The sequence below is a fragment of the Rhinopithecus bieti genome, unplaced genomic scaffold (assembly GCF_001698545.2).
Source record: "Rhinopithecus bieti isolate Rb0 unplaced genomic scaffold, ASM169854v2 scaffold_66246, whole genome shotgun sequence".
Taxonomy (NCBI): Eukaryota; Metazoa; Chordata; class Mammalia; order Primates; family Cercopithecidae; genus Rhinopithecus; species Rhinopithecus bieti.
Window position 1 is genome coordinate 882,777 of NW_016826110.1, and position 16,125 is coordinate 898,901.

Sequence of the window (16,125 nt, forward strand, 5' to 3'; positions counted from 1 at the left end):
TATCCTAACGTCAGGAAACTGAGCCGGATACATTTTCTACCAAATTTCACCTGTAGTACGTATAAATTGGGGTGAATTTTTTTCTTTTTGAGAGTCTCTAAATACGCCAGGGTCCCTGGTTGTTAGGAAGTGACTTTACCACTTATGACTCAGGGATCCTGTAAGTCAGATAACAGGACAGTTTCCTGGCAGCACTATGTAAGTATTGGTTCCACACATGTTTCTTTCTTTTTTTTTTTTTTTTTTTTTTGAGACGAGTCTTGCTCTGTTGCCCAGGCTGGAGTGCAGTGGCACAATCTCGGCTCACTGCAAGCTCCGCCTCCCAGGTTCATGCCATTTTCCTGCCTCAGCCTCCCGAGTAGCTGGGACTACAGGCCCCCACCACCACGCCCGGCTAATTTTTTTGTTTTTTTAGTAGAGACGGGGTTTTACCATGTTACCCAGGATGGTCTCGATCTCCTGACCTCGTGATCTGCCTGCCTCGGCCTCCCAAAGTGTTGGGACTACAAGCATGAGCCACTGTGCCCAGCTTGGTTCCACATATATTTCTTAGTAGTAGGTTTGTCATAACTGATTACGTGAAAATCATCTCAAATCAGGTCCTCCAGGTAGGCCTTGGTTGCACAATTGATTTGTCCAATTACATTCTGACCAAAAGGAGTATAGATTCTTATTGAACCCATGAAAATTACAATACTGTCCTGAAAAGTAAAAATACATAAAACTATTTGCTTCTGATTTCTGAGTAGAGTATTAAGATCAAATATCATTTTAAGTTTGTAAAAGCGTAATCTAAATTGAGAATTAGACATAGCTTAAGAAAAAAAGGGCTTCCTCATTTATTCATTAAATTTTGAACATTATACCAATCATATTCCAAACAAATAATCACAATTAAATTTTATTTAATTCATTTTTCTTTCCTAGTAATTCTTATTCTTGATCTGGGGTCAAGCAGTTAGCATTCATGATGTTTGTCAGCTTAAGGACTAAAAAAGTCTTAAAGAAATTCTGACTCAGTTCATTGATAAGTTCGTTGATCATTTAAGCAATGTTAGGTCAGAAACTTGTACCCAAGAGTCTATTTTCTGAAGTGCCAGTAGTTCAGCATTCCTAGTGTAGTCCTTTTCAGGAGCTGTCTGGCAAGCATCAAGCAGCAAAGTCTTACTGATAATGAGACTGAAAGACTGTGGTTAGTTTATTATAGTAACCAATAATAGAATCAAATGCTCTTTTGGGGTAGAGTACATGGATTTGATAAGGGCTTGATGAATGTTTTTCTTGAGGATAAAAATGGAGAGCGAAGTTATTGACAAATTTCCAGGGCCTTCTCATAAAGCATGCATTTTGTGAAATATTAATAGTATTTTACCTATACAGGCTTAACCTAGGAAAGGCTGAGCATCTTTTTAGATTTGGCAAGTCTTCCCAGGCATGTCTTATAGCAGTGTTGAGCTAATAGTTATAGTGAGAAGTATCTGAGATTTTTTTTTTCTAACAAACAGGTAACATTCTTTGGTTACTTAATCAAAGTGACAAAATATTGTGAAATATAGATGAAGGAAATAAAATTATAAGGATCTTCACAGTGAGGAACCTTTGTTCAAAAAACATAATCAAATGCTAAAATTCGTATAAAGCAGAGAAAATTATTCTGGTAGACACGAAATATCTACTCTTTGAGCAAATTACACAGACAGTGAATAGTAAGGTTTCTTTCTTCTGATTAGGAGCTCCAAGATCAGTTTACTATTCTAATAGAGAAGCCAAGTTCAAGTTTTTCCATTAATATAATGTTTGGCAATAAAGGCTTCTCATGCCTTTAAAAAATTAATGAATCAACCCATCAAAACTGAGCATACGTTGGGAAAATTCTAATACATTTTATTACACATAGAAATCTCAGTTTTGGAGCAGAGAAGAAGTAGTGCTTGGTGCTATAAGGCAGTCTGCACTAATGCAAAATAACATACAACTGTAATTCAGACAGTTATAATTACTGTATGGTGCTTAGTATAATACAACATAACGTTTGAATTTAAAAGTCTTCTGAACAAGAGAATCCCATTTTCGAAACAGTATTTTGTAAATACTAATATGGAACTAATGTGTACAGTGAAATAAAAAGCACAGATTAGAAGCAGGGTTACAATTTTAAAGGGCTTCCCTCTCCTCCAAGTCCTACCCCATGTAGTCAAACCCTAATGTAGCAGGAGTCTGAGCTAGGGTAGACAAAGGGAATGAAAATGTAATATTTATATTTTACAAACTGTGCCTTCCTTCTCTGCTTTGCTTATATATTCCATCAAAAACTGAGCTCAGGAATCACCTCCTCTGTCCAGCTTTATTTTATCACCTCTAGGCTGCATTGGCTCTCCTTCTCTATGCTGCTTCAACTCAGCGCATTACCTCCCTTTAATTACTGGTTTACTTACCCATCTCCTTCTATAGTCTTTGATATGGATCAATAAACAATGGCCTGTGAACCAAATTTGGCCCCCATCTCTGTTTGTAAATAAAGTTTTATTAGAACACAGCTAAACTTAATTGTTTACATATAATCTGTGGTTGCTTTTGTGCTATAGTGGAAGAGTTGAGTTGAGACAGAAACCATCTGGCCTGCAAAGCCTAAAATATTTACTGTCTGGCCATTTACAGAATACATTTGCTGACCGCTGGTCTCTGAGCTCTTTCATTAACTTTTTTTTGCTAGTTCCTGCACATATCTGGTACATTTTTGGTACTGAATAAATTTTTTGTCAAATTAAGAAGTACAAGTACGGGAAATATGGTAATAGAAGAACACTATCTGTGAAATGAGACGAGTAATTTCTAAGGTGTGTTCCATTTCTACTGGTAAACTCCATTTTATCAGTAATACTCAACATAATTTTCACTTTCTTTTTCCTTACCTCTCCCTTGATGAATTAATTGCTGTCTTATTGTATCTATCTCTGTTAAAAAACTTATGCAATTATTATAGGTATTTGTGGGTATATTCCTTACCACTGTACAGACTCCTTAGAGAACTGTTTTTGATCTCTATACTTAAAATGCCTTACATGAGTATAGAAAGTACCTTAACAATCTGTGTAATCCTCATTAAATATCTGTAGAACGGAACTAAGAGTTTTTTAAAAAAAAAAAAAAAAAGTAAAAATAGTTTTTTAAAAAAAGAAAATGCTGAACAGGTAAAGTAAAAAGTAAACATGTTACCTTTCATTCCCTCTTCTGCAAATCCACTTCCCTGAGGTAAACACTGTTAACTGATTGGTAGTTATCCTTTGATGCTTCCTTCCTTTATTCCTTCTTTCCTTCCTCAGTGCACACGCACAATTAAATAGAGTTCAGGTATGGAATATAAGCATATTTTTTTAAATAGAGTTATACTATGCATACTGTTTTGGAACTTCCTTTTCTCACTTAATAGTATGTAAACAGTATACACAGAAGTGCTTCATTCTTGTCAGTGACTGCATAGAATTTCTAGTATAGTGATAATACAATATAGTTAATCAGGCCCCTTGAACATTCAGATTGTTTATATTTTTGGGTTCTGGCTAACAGTGCTATAGTAAACATCTTATATATGTCGTTTTATATTTCTGATAATATTTGTAGGATAAATTTGAAATTGAAATTGCTGTTTCAAATGGTATGTGAATTTAAAATTTTCACATATTTTGACAAATGATTATAATTAACCTTTTCACAAACACCTGTGAGAAAAAGCTTATTTCCCAACATTCTGACCAATAGTATGTATTATTTCATTTTAAGCAAGATAATATGGTATCTTAATTTTTTTTTTAATTTGGCAGGGAGTTTAGTACCTTGTATATGTGGTTTTTGACCATTTTTTCCACCTGTCATTTGCCTCTCCAGTCTTTTGTCCACTTCTTATTTTGCCTGCCAGTACTTTTCTCAGTGATTTGAATAACTTTTGCATCTTAGAGAACTAGCAATCTATCATTTATGTTGCAGGTATTTTCTCAAATTATTAGTAAACTTGATTGTGTGTATTTTGCTCTACAGTTGTTTTAAATTGTATGTAGTCAACTTTATCAGTCTTTGTCTTATGACTTAAGCATTTTATGTCATGTTTTGAAAGTCCTGCTTTAGTCAGTTATTACAGATAATTAGCTTATGTTTCCTTTTGTTATTTTATGGTTTTTTTTTTTTTTAGTTTAAAAATGCCATGTACTTGGAATTATTGTGATGTTAACAATGAGATAGAAATTAAGCCTTTTTATTTCCAAGTGGCCATCTCCAGAAAAGAATGTTTATATATAACAAATGTGGGAAGAGAAAAAAGTCAGAGATGTCTTCCAAATTTCCGGCTTGATTTTTTTCCTTTTGTGATTTTTATTTATATTTTTAAAAAGCATCATAGAGGTCAGATTCAGTGGCTTATACCTGTAATCGCAGTACTTTGGGAGGTCAAGGCAGGAGGAACACTTGAATCCTCAGGAACTCCTGAGGCCAGGAGTTCAAGACCACTAGCCTGGGCAACATAGCAGGACCCTGTCTCTATAAAACAAAATGAAAACTAGCTGCCTATAGTGGCATGCACCTGTAGTCCTAGCCACTTGGAGGCTGAGGCTGGAGGATCATTTAAACCCAGGAGTTTGAGGCTGGAGTGAGCTATGATAACACGACTGCACTCCAGCCTGGGTGATAGAGCAAGACCCTGTCCCTAAAGAAAGGGGAGGGAGGGGTGTTATCGAAAGAAGATGTATTAAAAACAAAGAAGAATCACCTGTTTGTCTTAACATTATAAAATATAAATTATTTCCATTTTCACTCATAAAGTTACTTTCCACATTTGTTTTGATTTATAAGAGATGACTCAGTAGCATCTCTTATATTTTGGATTTAGTATGTGGAGAGCTTGTGTTGACTTGAATATCTATTTAATGTCAGTGCCTGCAGAGTTAAAATAAATTGTAACCTAAAATATTTTTTTAAGGATTTAGTTCCTCTCATCCCTAAATATTCTTGAATTCTTCTAATGGTCAGAGAGGCTACTGTGAATTGTAAGTTTTAAAAGAAATGACAGATCTGATTTTTCTTCCTAGATTTTGGACTGGTTTGTACAGATATGTTTGGCCCTGAAACATGTACATGATAGAAAAATTCTTCATCGAGACATTAAATCTCAGGTATGTTATTCTGACACTGATAACTTCTAAATGGATAAAGACATGGAACCTTCATTGTCTTGGGCCAAAAATTTTTGAACCTGATTTAGTATGCATCAAATTATCTGTCTTGTCTCTTCACTCTTATCCTATTCATCTGCATCTGTATTAGATCTCCTGCTTGCTTCCCATACTCTAAAAATTACTTTCCTTCCCAGTCTCTAAAACTTACAGAACATTTTTTATAACTCCAAAAAGAACCTCATACCCATTAGCAGTGAGTTCCCATTCTCCTCCACCTAGACTCTGGTAACCCCTAATCTACTTTCTGTCTGTGTGGATTGGCCTATACTGGACAGTTTATATAAATGGATATTATGAAGTATGTGCCTTTTGCCTGCCTATGTATGTATGTATGTATGTATGTATCTATCTATCTACCTATCTATCCATCTATCATTTTTGAGACGGAGTCTTGCTCTTTTGCCCAGGCTGGAGTACAGCAGTATGATTTCAGGCTCACCACAACCTCCACCTCCTATCCAAGTGATTCTCGTGCCTCAGCCCCACGAGTAGCTGGGATTTCAGGCACCTGCCACCATGCCTGGCAATTTTTTGTAGTTTTAGTAGAGATGGGGTTTCACCATGTTGGCCAGGCTGATCTTGAACTCCTGACCTCAAGTGATCTGCCTGCCTCAACCTCCCAAAATGCTAGGATTACAAGTGTGAGCCACTGCGCCTGGCCCCTTTTGCCTGTTTCTAAATCAGACTGTCTTTTTGTTGTCATTGTTGAGTTATGCAAGTCCTTTTCTTGATAAAAGTTTTTTCTCAAATACATGATTTGTAAAAATTTTCTCCCATTTTATGGATTGTCTGTTTTCTTGATGGTGTCCTTTGATGCACAAAAGTTTTTAATTTTGATAGTCCAATTTATCCTTTTACTTTTTTTGCTCGTACTTTTGATGTCATATCTAAGAAACCATTCCCTAGCCCAACAGCATGAAGATTTATTCCTATGTTTTTCTCTAGGAGTTTTATATTTTAGTTTTGATATTTAGATCTAGACTCCATTTTGAATTAATTTTTGTGTATGATTTGAGGTAGGGGACTTCATTTATTCTTTTGTATGTGAATATCCAGTTTCTCTAGCACAATTTTTTAAACTGGATTTTAAATTTTAGGAAAAATGTTGACTCAGAACTGGACTGTAACAATATTTCTAGGAATTTTTTTCCTGTCTTTTACAGAACATATTTTTAACTAAAGATGGAACTGTACAACTTGGAGATTTTGGAATTGCTAGAGTTCTTAATAGGTAACATGAATTTTAAACTTTGTTTTGATATAATGTTTTCAGCAAACCTTCAATCCATGATGATGTACATGTGATAATTTATAGTATCTTTAAGTATGGTGTTTACTGGGATGTTGCTTTATTGGGACATGTTCTGAGAAAGGCATCATTAGGTGATTTTGTCAGTGTGTGAATATTGTAGAGTGTACTTATACAAACCTAGATGATAGAGTGTACTACTTAGGCAGGCTGTATGGTGTAGCCTATTGTTTCTAGGCTACAAACCTGTACAGCATGGTCTGTAGTGAATACTGTAAGGAATTGTAACACAATGGTATATATTTAAACATAGAAAAGATAAAATATAAAAGATAAAAAATGATATTCCTTTATGGGACACTTACCATGAATGGAGTTTACTGTACTGGAAGTTGCTTTCTGTGAGTGAGTGAGTGGTGAGTGAACATTTCTGTAGACATAGCACATTTCTGTATGCTACTGTAGAGTTTATAAACACTGTACACAGTCTATACTAAATTTATTAAAAAATAAAGTAATTGTTCTACAATGTATGTCAGTCACCGTGTCACTAGGTTATAGGAATTTCTCAGCTTCATTATAATCTTATGGCACCAGCATCATATAGGTGATCTGTTGTAGACCAAAAGCAACATTAATGTGGCACATGACTGTGTCTTAAACTTCTCCAATAATTTTATTTTTCTTCTAGTACTGTAGAGCTGGCTCGAACTTGCATAGGGACCCCATACTACTTGTCACCTGAAATCTGTGAAAACAAACCTTACAATAATAAAAGGTATTTAAAATAATACTCATTGTATGATGTATTTCCTTTCAATCTTTTTGTTGTCATGTTTATTAACCTTTAGAATACTATTCCAAAATCAGTAATACATACATGTAAACATATATGTATATATAAAATGTTCTTAATGTATGGTGAGGGGAATTGTAAAAAAGCTATTTGCTTATCTTGCTGGAAGAACCACAGAAAGAATCACCTTATTATTTATGTTATAATTGAAAGTAGAATGCTTTCTTTGGTCTTTTTCTTCGTGATAGTCACTTCTTATTGAATTATTGCTAATATTTCTTAAATACACTCTAAGCCAGGTAGTGTTTTGAGTTCTATGCATTCTCTTAGTCTTCACAATAAGTTTGGGAGATGTAGGTATTAATCATTCCTCCTCTTCTTATAAGGAAACCAAATGCAGAGAGAGGCGAAGTAACGTCTTTGAAATCCTTGAGTCAAATAAGTGGTGGAATCAGCATCCAAACTAGGTGTCTGGCTCCCAAGCCCATATTTCTAATCACAGCACTGTAGTCTGGCTAGCAGACTATATAATATGTGGGTAGAAAGAGCAATTCTACCATTAAATTCCAGCTACCCTTTATTTTCTGTCTCTAATTGGAAAATCCCAACCAAGATAGCATTGGTCAGTAGCTGTTGCAAATTTCTTAATAAATTTTTAATGTCCATTCAATTTTTTGTTTTATAATTTTAAATCATGGTATTTTACAAATAATTGAAAAAAAAAATTTGAGTTTTATGAAATAAAAACAAATAGAATTTACATGAATTTTTTTGATATTGTTCTTTTAAATATTAAATTTCTTTAATGAAGCTTCAAAGTAATAGTAGGGGCAACCATTTCCTTTTTCCAATCTGAGAGAGCTACTTTTGTCATTTGGTTATGGTTGAATTTATTAAAGAAATTTTTTCTGGGAGCACATATATTTTTCCAAAACACTTTTATGCTGTTAATGGTTTCCTTTCAATAAAAAAATTTTAAAGTACATTCTGGATACTTTAGACGACAATTCTCCATGTTTGTATCTTCATCTTAGTTGACATTTTGGGCTCTGGGCGTGCGTCCTTTAGAAGCTGTACACTTAAAACATGCTGCTGTAATAGATTTCTGAAATATTTTTTAAAGTTATTTAAAAGGACTATAATGTTTTTATTATCATTTTAATTCTATTTCTTTTCAGGATAAACCTCAATCTAGAAATTTCTCCCCTAAGTCCGGTTTTACATTTCTCATTTTTTCTGAAGTATAAATTGATTTTCCTTATTATATATGCATATCTATACATTTGCTATTTATAACTATTGTATTTGCCTGCTTTTCCGGAAAATTATTTCTAATGACGAAATGAATTTTGGTGGCTGTTTTCTTAATGTTTAATTTCGTTATGGAAGTTGGATATTTTAGCTTAACAAATTCTTACTAGTTTCATTTTAGTGAATTCTTTTGAAATACCCAGATTTGATTTGGAATTGAACTAATTTAAAATTTCGTTCATATACTCATGATGACTTTTACCAATTTAAGTAATCATTATTCAGGAGGTATTAAATTTTTACTTTTGAGACTTTTTAATTACCATGTAGCACACTAAAAAGGGAGAGTGTTTCCTAAGTAGGTGTTAATCTTAATAACAGTTTTTTGAAATGGAAATATTACATTTTTTACCCACTGATTAACAATATTGTATTCATTACAGAAAACTCAAAAATAGTAAATATAAATAATGGATAAATCATTAAGTAGTTCTTCCAGCCAGTATTGGACTACCTGTAAAATGAAAAATTTTTTTTCTTCCCCAAAAGTTTGATTAGACTTTATAAGAAGTTTTATAACCTGATTTTATTGCTTAATACTATTTGGGGAATATTTTTTCTTGTCATTCTTTTAATAGTTGCATACTCTTTTACTATATTGCCTTAGATTTTTTTTTTTCTTGCTTAAGGAAAAAAGCATAAGCTGACAAGGTAATGTGGGATGGTGGTTATCAGACACTTATTTGAAATAATTGATCAGTTTTTCTGCAACACAATTATTTTAGCTTTAAACCATTGGTTTGTGGGTTTTAAAAAAATCTTTTCGTCTACATTGTCCTGTCACCATCTCTTCTGTATTTTGGGATTGTTTACTCTTAAGTAGCATGTGTCTTAAGATACATGAAATCCAGTAACTTACGCTTTATGAAGAGCATGTCAACTGAGTGATAAACGAAAGTGCATTGGAATAGAGAACCACATCTTTTCTGCATTTAGGATTCCTATTTAGGTGTACAGATGTTTCTATAAAATTGAATTTACTCAGATGACATTTAGGAGAGCTCAACATTTAATAGAACTTTTATAATCACTGATACCTAATTTATAGTACATTTTATTTTCTTAATGTGTATATTAAGATAGCATTGTACAATTGTTCTGTAATATTTTAGTGGAGATATCAAAAGCTTAATATTGCCCTCTTTCAAGATGAAATCTTCAGATTTTAAACTGCCCCACCTCTTGTTTTCTTTTTACTTTAAAGTTTATGTTGTGTTTAATTCTGACATATGTATTCCTATTAAGATATTTTTATACTGCTGATTTCCATAGCTTTTAGGAGCATCACACGCACACATAATAGTGAGCATTGTCTAAAAAGAAAGTATTAGTAGTTTTATTTATTAATTTTCCCCCAATACTTTTAGTTCTGTAGTTAATTTCTTGTTCTAGTCATTACAACAGAGGCACTAAAAGGCAGGTCTTAAATGAAAACCAGCAGGTTGTTCTTTTTCTGTTTGTGGTTCTTTGGCCCTAATTTTGCTACCTCTAAGGCATAACCTTTCACCATTTGATTATTGTCGTAGTTTATGAAATGTTTATTTAATACATCCCATCTTTAAGTATTTTGAATAAGTAAAAATTATTCTTATTTTGTGAGGGCTGATATTAATTTATAGATAACCAACTAAACTTTGCTCTAGAAAACATATTCTAATTATTTGGAAGAGGATGTGTTTCTATTCTATATTGGTAGGAAAAGAACTATTTCTTATTACTGATATTCTCAGTTTCAATTTATATATGTTTCTTATATGTTATTTATTTTCTGGACTTTAGTTTGAAGCTGGCAGTATGAAAAACTTGGTACTGAAGATAATATCTGGATCTTTTCCACCTGTGTCTTTGCATTATTCCTATGATCTCCGCAGTTTGGTGTCTCAGTTATTTAAAAGAAATCCTAGGGATAGACCATCAGTCAACTCCATATTGGAGAAAGGTTTTATAGCCAAACGCATTGAAAAGTTTCTCTCGCCTCAGGTATGTTCTTTTTCCTTTAAAATTAAACAGTAGGGTTATGTTGCTTAGCTAGAACATAGCCTCCAGTGTTGAGGAGAGCACATCTGGACTTTGGGGGAATGGTGTGCCTTTTTCAGACTACATTAGTGCTACTTTCCTTTCCGTGCTCTTTCTTTTTCTTCAGATGAGAGTATTGCTCTGTTGTGCAAGCTAGAGTACAATGGCAAAATTATAGCCTACTGCAGCCTCAAACTCCTGGGCTCAAGCAATCCTTCTGCCTCAGCCTCCTGAGTAGCTGAGACTACAGGTGTGCACCACCACACTCAGCTAATATTTAAAAAAAAAATTTTAGATACGTAGTCTCACTATGTTGTCCAGGCTTGTCTTGAACTCCTGGCCTCGAGTGGTGCTCCTGCCTTGGCCTTCCAAAGGGCTGGGATTGTAGGTGTGAACCAGTTCGCCCAGCCTTTCCATTCTTATGTAACTGTTTTCTTAATGTTTGCTTTCCAGTTATGCATTATTCCTCTGTTCTCTGGATTTCTAACTGTAAAATTACTGAACATTTCTATGCTTCACTTTCCTCACCTGTGAGCAAAGGGATTATTGAATGTATCTGTGAGGTTGTTATGAGAATTAAAAGTGATAATACACATAAAGTGCTTAATGTCTAGCATATAAGTGCTCAAAATATTTAATGTCTTAAATATTACCTACATATCAATGTATTTTACTAATACACGTTTTTTTTAAATTCTTTTTTAGACAGGTTGTAGTTCTGTTGCCCAGGCTAGAATGCAGTGGCATGATCACAGCTCACTGCAACTGCCACCTCCTGGGCTCAAGCCATCCTCTCATCTCAGTCTCTCAAGTAGCTGGAATTATAGGCACATGTCACCATGCCCAGTAAATTTTTGTATTTTTTGTAGTGACAGGGTCTCACCATATTGCCCAGGCTGGTCTCAAACTCCTGAGTTCAAGTGATCTGCCCACCTTGGCCTCCCAAAGTGCTAGGATTACAGGCATGAGCCACCACGCCCGGCCTATAAATGTATTATTAACATAATCTACATGATTATAGTTATATTCTTTTTGATAGGAAATGACTAGAAACCATTTGTATGTAGGTATACTAGATTACTGACTCATGATTTCTCCTTTAGTGCACACATAGGTGCATAATTGTTGAGTTTCACTGAATTTTAATTTCATAAGATTTTTAAAGCAATCTATATCAAATCAGTTAGCATAAGTTATAAAAATGTGATCACCTGAAATTGGAATTGTTTTACTTTTCTGGTTTAGTGCGGCGTTTGTTAAATAACGACCTCCAGTAAATAAGATATTCAGCAAAACTATAGTTTTGTTATTACTTTTATATGCTCATGGAGGAGAAGGAAGTATCGTATGTCCTTCTGGCTTAACAGAACATGCATGTGACCAAATACTCTTCAGAAAACAGAGATGTTGATTTTACTGTTACTACCAGGAGAATGCATTAGTATGCAAGAAAGCCAACTAACATTTGGAGATTAAAGGTTACTTGTATAGGTCATAGCAACAGCCTCTGAAACGTGGGTGTCTTACAAGACTCCTTTGTTATAAATAACGTTTGCGAGGACACTTTTATTATGTAGTGTACTATTGTTTTTTTGGCAGCCACTAGAGAATAAACAATGACTTCATTTAGTCTTGCTGAGGTTTCTTTCTCCCCATACCAGGAGTTGGGACATATAGTCTCAAGGCTGAGGTACTGGAATTTAGCTAGCCAGCAATGAAAGAGAAAATATTCAAGCTTAAAATGTGCAAAACTTATAATATGAAAAGAAACAAGGGCAGATTGTGATTACTCACAAATGGAATGTTTGACAGTATGTGTTTAGTATATACATAGACCCTACTTGTTACTATTTAAGCACCACTTAGATTTCATTCTTTGTGAAAACCTTTATCTGCTGTTCCTCAGATTTATATTCTACTATATATCACTTGTTGTTTAAAGATAAAAACCTCTATCTGCTGTTCCTCAGATTTATTTTCTACTATATATCTACTTGTACTTAGGTGAGACGCTTTGTGGCACTTTTGTTTGTTTGTTTGTTTGAGATAGAGTCTCACTCTGTCACCCAGGCTGGAGTGCAGTGGTGCAGTCTCAGCTCACTGCAACTTGCACCTCTGGAGCTAAAGCAGTCCTCCCTCCTCTCAGCCTCCTGAGTAGTTGTGATATATTTTTTTAAAGACTATAACTGTGAAACAATTCATGAGCTTTACTGTAACATATGAACTATTATTTCCAGTATCACTATAATGCTCCCTACCATTTTAGTACCTAATTCTCTCAAGACCATCAGCCATGGTTGATAGGGCCTAGTTTTTAGTCTTGTGCACTCTGGCAACATCTCCCTGGATATGGCTTGAAAAACTATGGATAAGTTCTGATTCATTAGGAATATAGGGGCTGTCCAGTGGAATGCTCTGTGACAATGAAAATACTCTGTATCTGCATTGTTCAATGTTGCAGCCACTAGCCACATGTGGTTAGTAAGCACTTGAAATGTCCTTGGTATAACTGAAAAGCTTCATATATATTCATATATATATATATTTATCTTAAATTTTAATTCAAATAGGTGCATGTGGGTAGTGGCTACTCTATTGGACAATACAACATAGGGATTTCAGGATCTTCTTGGATTCTGTATGCCCCATCTCTCAATTCACATGAGCATTACCACAGGAAAAGAAAGACTTCCCCAACAGTGGAAGAAATGATTCGATTTAGGGACAAGATTGAGATCATAAACCAACTGTTTTCTTCCAAGAAAAAGAAAAGCAAAATAATGCATTTTTTGAGAAGAGAACACACATTCACGTAGTTGCCCTAAATTGCCTGTGAGCCAGACTTGGCTGTTACATTTGTCTGCTAACGAAAAGGTTCTCAAATTTGAGCATGCATCAGAATCACCTGGAGGGCATTGCTGAGTCTCACCACCACAGTCTTGATTTCAGTAATTTTAAGGTGGAGCCTGACAGTTTGCATATTTACTGAGTTCCAGGTGATGCTGATCCTGCTGGTATGAGACTTTGAGAACTGCTCTAGGGGTTTTCTTAATGGAAAAAACGACCCCCTTGGATCATGTATTTTTTTTGCCTATCGGAGTGTCTGGACCACTGTTACTATAGGAAGATTCTCTCACCAAGGCCCAGTTCTCTTGAAAAAAGAGAAAATTCACTTGCCTTTGCCTTCCCCACAAAGTAAGAAAAAAAAGCTTAAACTGAGTTAACTCTTTGTTGGTATCATAGTTTTGAACTTAAGGAGAGAAAAGTATGGAGTAAGGAGAAAAAATTACTTGCAGAAAATATAAATGATTTTTGTTCCTGATTTATAAACATCTATGTTTATAAATACTGGAGAATATATAATGGAGAGTGTATACTAATACTAGTATATAAATGGAGACATTTGTTAAATTAAGAATATTTACATATTTATCCAATAACTTAAAATTAATTATAATTTGAGTTACAAAACTCATTGGCGATGTTAAGCAGATTCAGAGTAAAGTTAAAATAACTGAGAGATTACTAGATAATTTCTTTTGATAATGAAGTGATTCTTCAGTAGTTTTGAAGAAAATGAAGGCTATGGATGCACATAGAATATAGAGATTTTTCCAGATAGGTAGTTGTGTTAAATTGCTGAGAGATGAAATAGGCAAGTAATGTATGGATGCCTACCTTGCTCATTAGATTAATTTGAGAAGAAAGCTTCTATCTGGAGAACTAATACATTGGTGCCAGGCATGGTGGCACATACCTTTAATCCCAGGACTTTGGGACACTAAGGCAGGAGAATCACTTGATCCCATACATTTGAGACCAGCCTGAGCAACGTAAGGAGACCCCCATCTCCATAAAAAATATACCAAAAAAAATTTTTTTTTAAATCAGCCTGGCATGGTGACACAGGCCTGTGGTCCCAACTAATTGGAGGCTGAGAGATGGGAGGGTTGCTTGGGCCTGGGAGGTCAAGGCTGCAGTGAGCCATTGTTGTCTCACTGCACTCCAGCCTGAGTGACAAAGTGAGACCCTGTCTTAAAAATACACACCCATAGATACATGCATAAATAAGATTGGGAGGGAGTTACCATGAGAGGAATTTATTGAATGGATTTTTTTTTTTAATTTTCTTAATTTTTAAAATAGAGATGAGATCTCACTATGTTGCCAGGGCTGACCTCTAACTCCTGTGCTCAAGTGATCTTCCCCTCGGCCTCCTAAAGAGCTGGGATTTCAGGCGTGAACCATGACACCTGGGCTTCTATTTTTTTTTTTTTCCCTTGGTTTTAGTACAGTTTGTTTGGCAACATAAATATTACTGAAAAAGGGGAAAATGTATTATGATTAATGGGTAGGTTTTTTATTTTGAAAATGTAACATCTTTTCTGATTTTTTTTTTTTTCTCTTTCAATCTAAGCTTATTGCAGAAGAATTTTGTCTAAAAACGTTTTCAAAGTTTGGATCACAGCCCATACCAGGTAAATGAAATCTGATATGAAACCTTTCATCTGTTTGTGGTAATCAAACCTAATTAAACTGGACATATATGTTGATATAGTAAGTTGGGATAATTCTAGGATAAATTTAATCCAGAGGAAATGCACCTTAGAATTATTAATGATTTATGGCAATATATAGTTTCTTAATAACAACATTCTCATTTCTTGTCCATTTTATTTAAATGAAATCTGGCCTAAAATCTTATGTCTTTGATGCCTAGCTGATATTTTGAGAATGTTGTTATAGAATTATAAAAAGTTCAGTTTTGGTGTAAATCTTCATTTAAAATATTATCTTTTTTGGGGGGGGGATGAGGTTTCACTCTTGTTGCCCAGGCTGGAGTGCAGTGGCGCGATCTCGGCTCACTGCAACCTCCGCTTCCTGGGTTCAAGCAATTATCTTGCCTCAGCCTCCCAAGTAGCTGGGATTACAGGCATCCACCACCAAGCCCAGCTAATTTTTTGTATTTTTAGTAGAGATGGGGTTTCACCATGTTGGCCAGGCTGGTCTCAAACTCCTGACCTCAGGTGATCCACCTGCCTCGGCCTCCCAAAGTGCTGGAATTACAGGTGTGAGCCACCGCACTCGGTCATAAAATATTTTCTTTGAGAAATAGTTCATATTCTGAATTTTTTTAAGTAAGTGAATGTGAAGTCAAGCACTTTATTAAAGATAGGTTTTATTTTAAACAATGTGACCAGTGGTATTAGAATCGTTGTAAGATTGTGGATATGGTTATATACTATGTGTGTGTATTTAGATGTATCTATGTGAGAGGGAAATTATTTTTTTCCTGAATAGAATGATTTCAGAATGGATTTCTAAAATCAATGGAAGTTATTTAATACGTGAAGGGTATATTGTTTTTCAAACGTAATTCTTTGTACTACTCCATTTTGAGTTTGGATAAATTAATAAAATAGATATCATAAAATGAGCCCATTTAGCTAGAAGTGGTATGAGAGTGTGTTCTCAGGAAGGCAAGCTGCATTTAGCCCTTCTTTTTTTTTTTTTTTTTTTTTTTTTTT

General features: G+C 34.5%; 1 protein-coding gene across 1 annotated transcript in view; it reads left to right on the forward strand.

Moving 5' to 3' along the window:
* Positions 1-16,125, forward strand: part of NEK1 (NIMA related kinase 1) — a 203,017-nt gene that overhangs the window by 16,110 nt on the left and 170,782 nt on the right. Inside the window, exons 6-11 of the mRNA XM_017863295.1 lie at positions 5,079-5,162; positions 6,389-6,456; positions 7,166-7,252; positions 8,449-8,485; positions 10,361-10,561; positions 15,015-15,075. Of these exons, the coding sequence (XP_017718784.1) occupies positions 5,079-5,162; positions 6,389-6,456; positions 7,166-7,252; positions 8,449-8,485; positions 10,361-10,561; positions 15,015-15,075 (538 nt within the window). The remainder of the gene's footprint in view (positions 1-5,078; positions 5,163-6,388; positions 6,457-7,165; positions 7,253-8,448; positions 8,486-10,360; positions 10,562-15,014; positions 15,076-16,125) is intronic.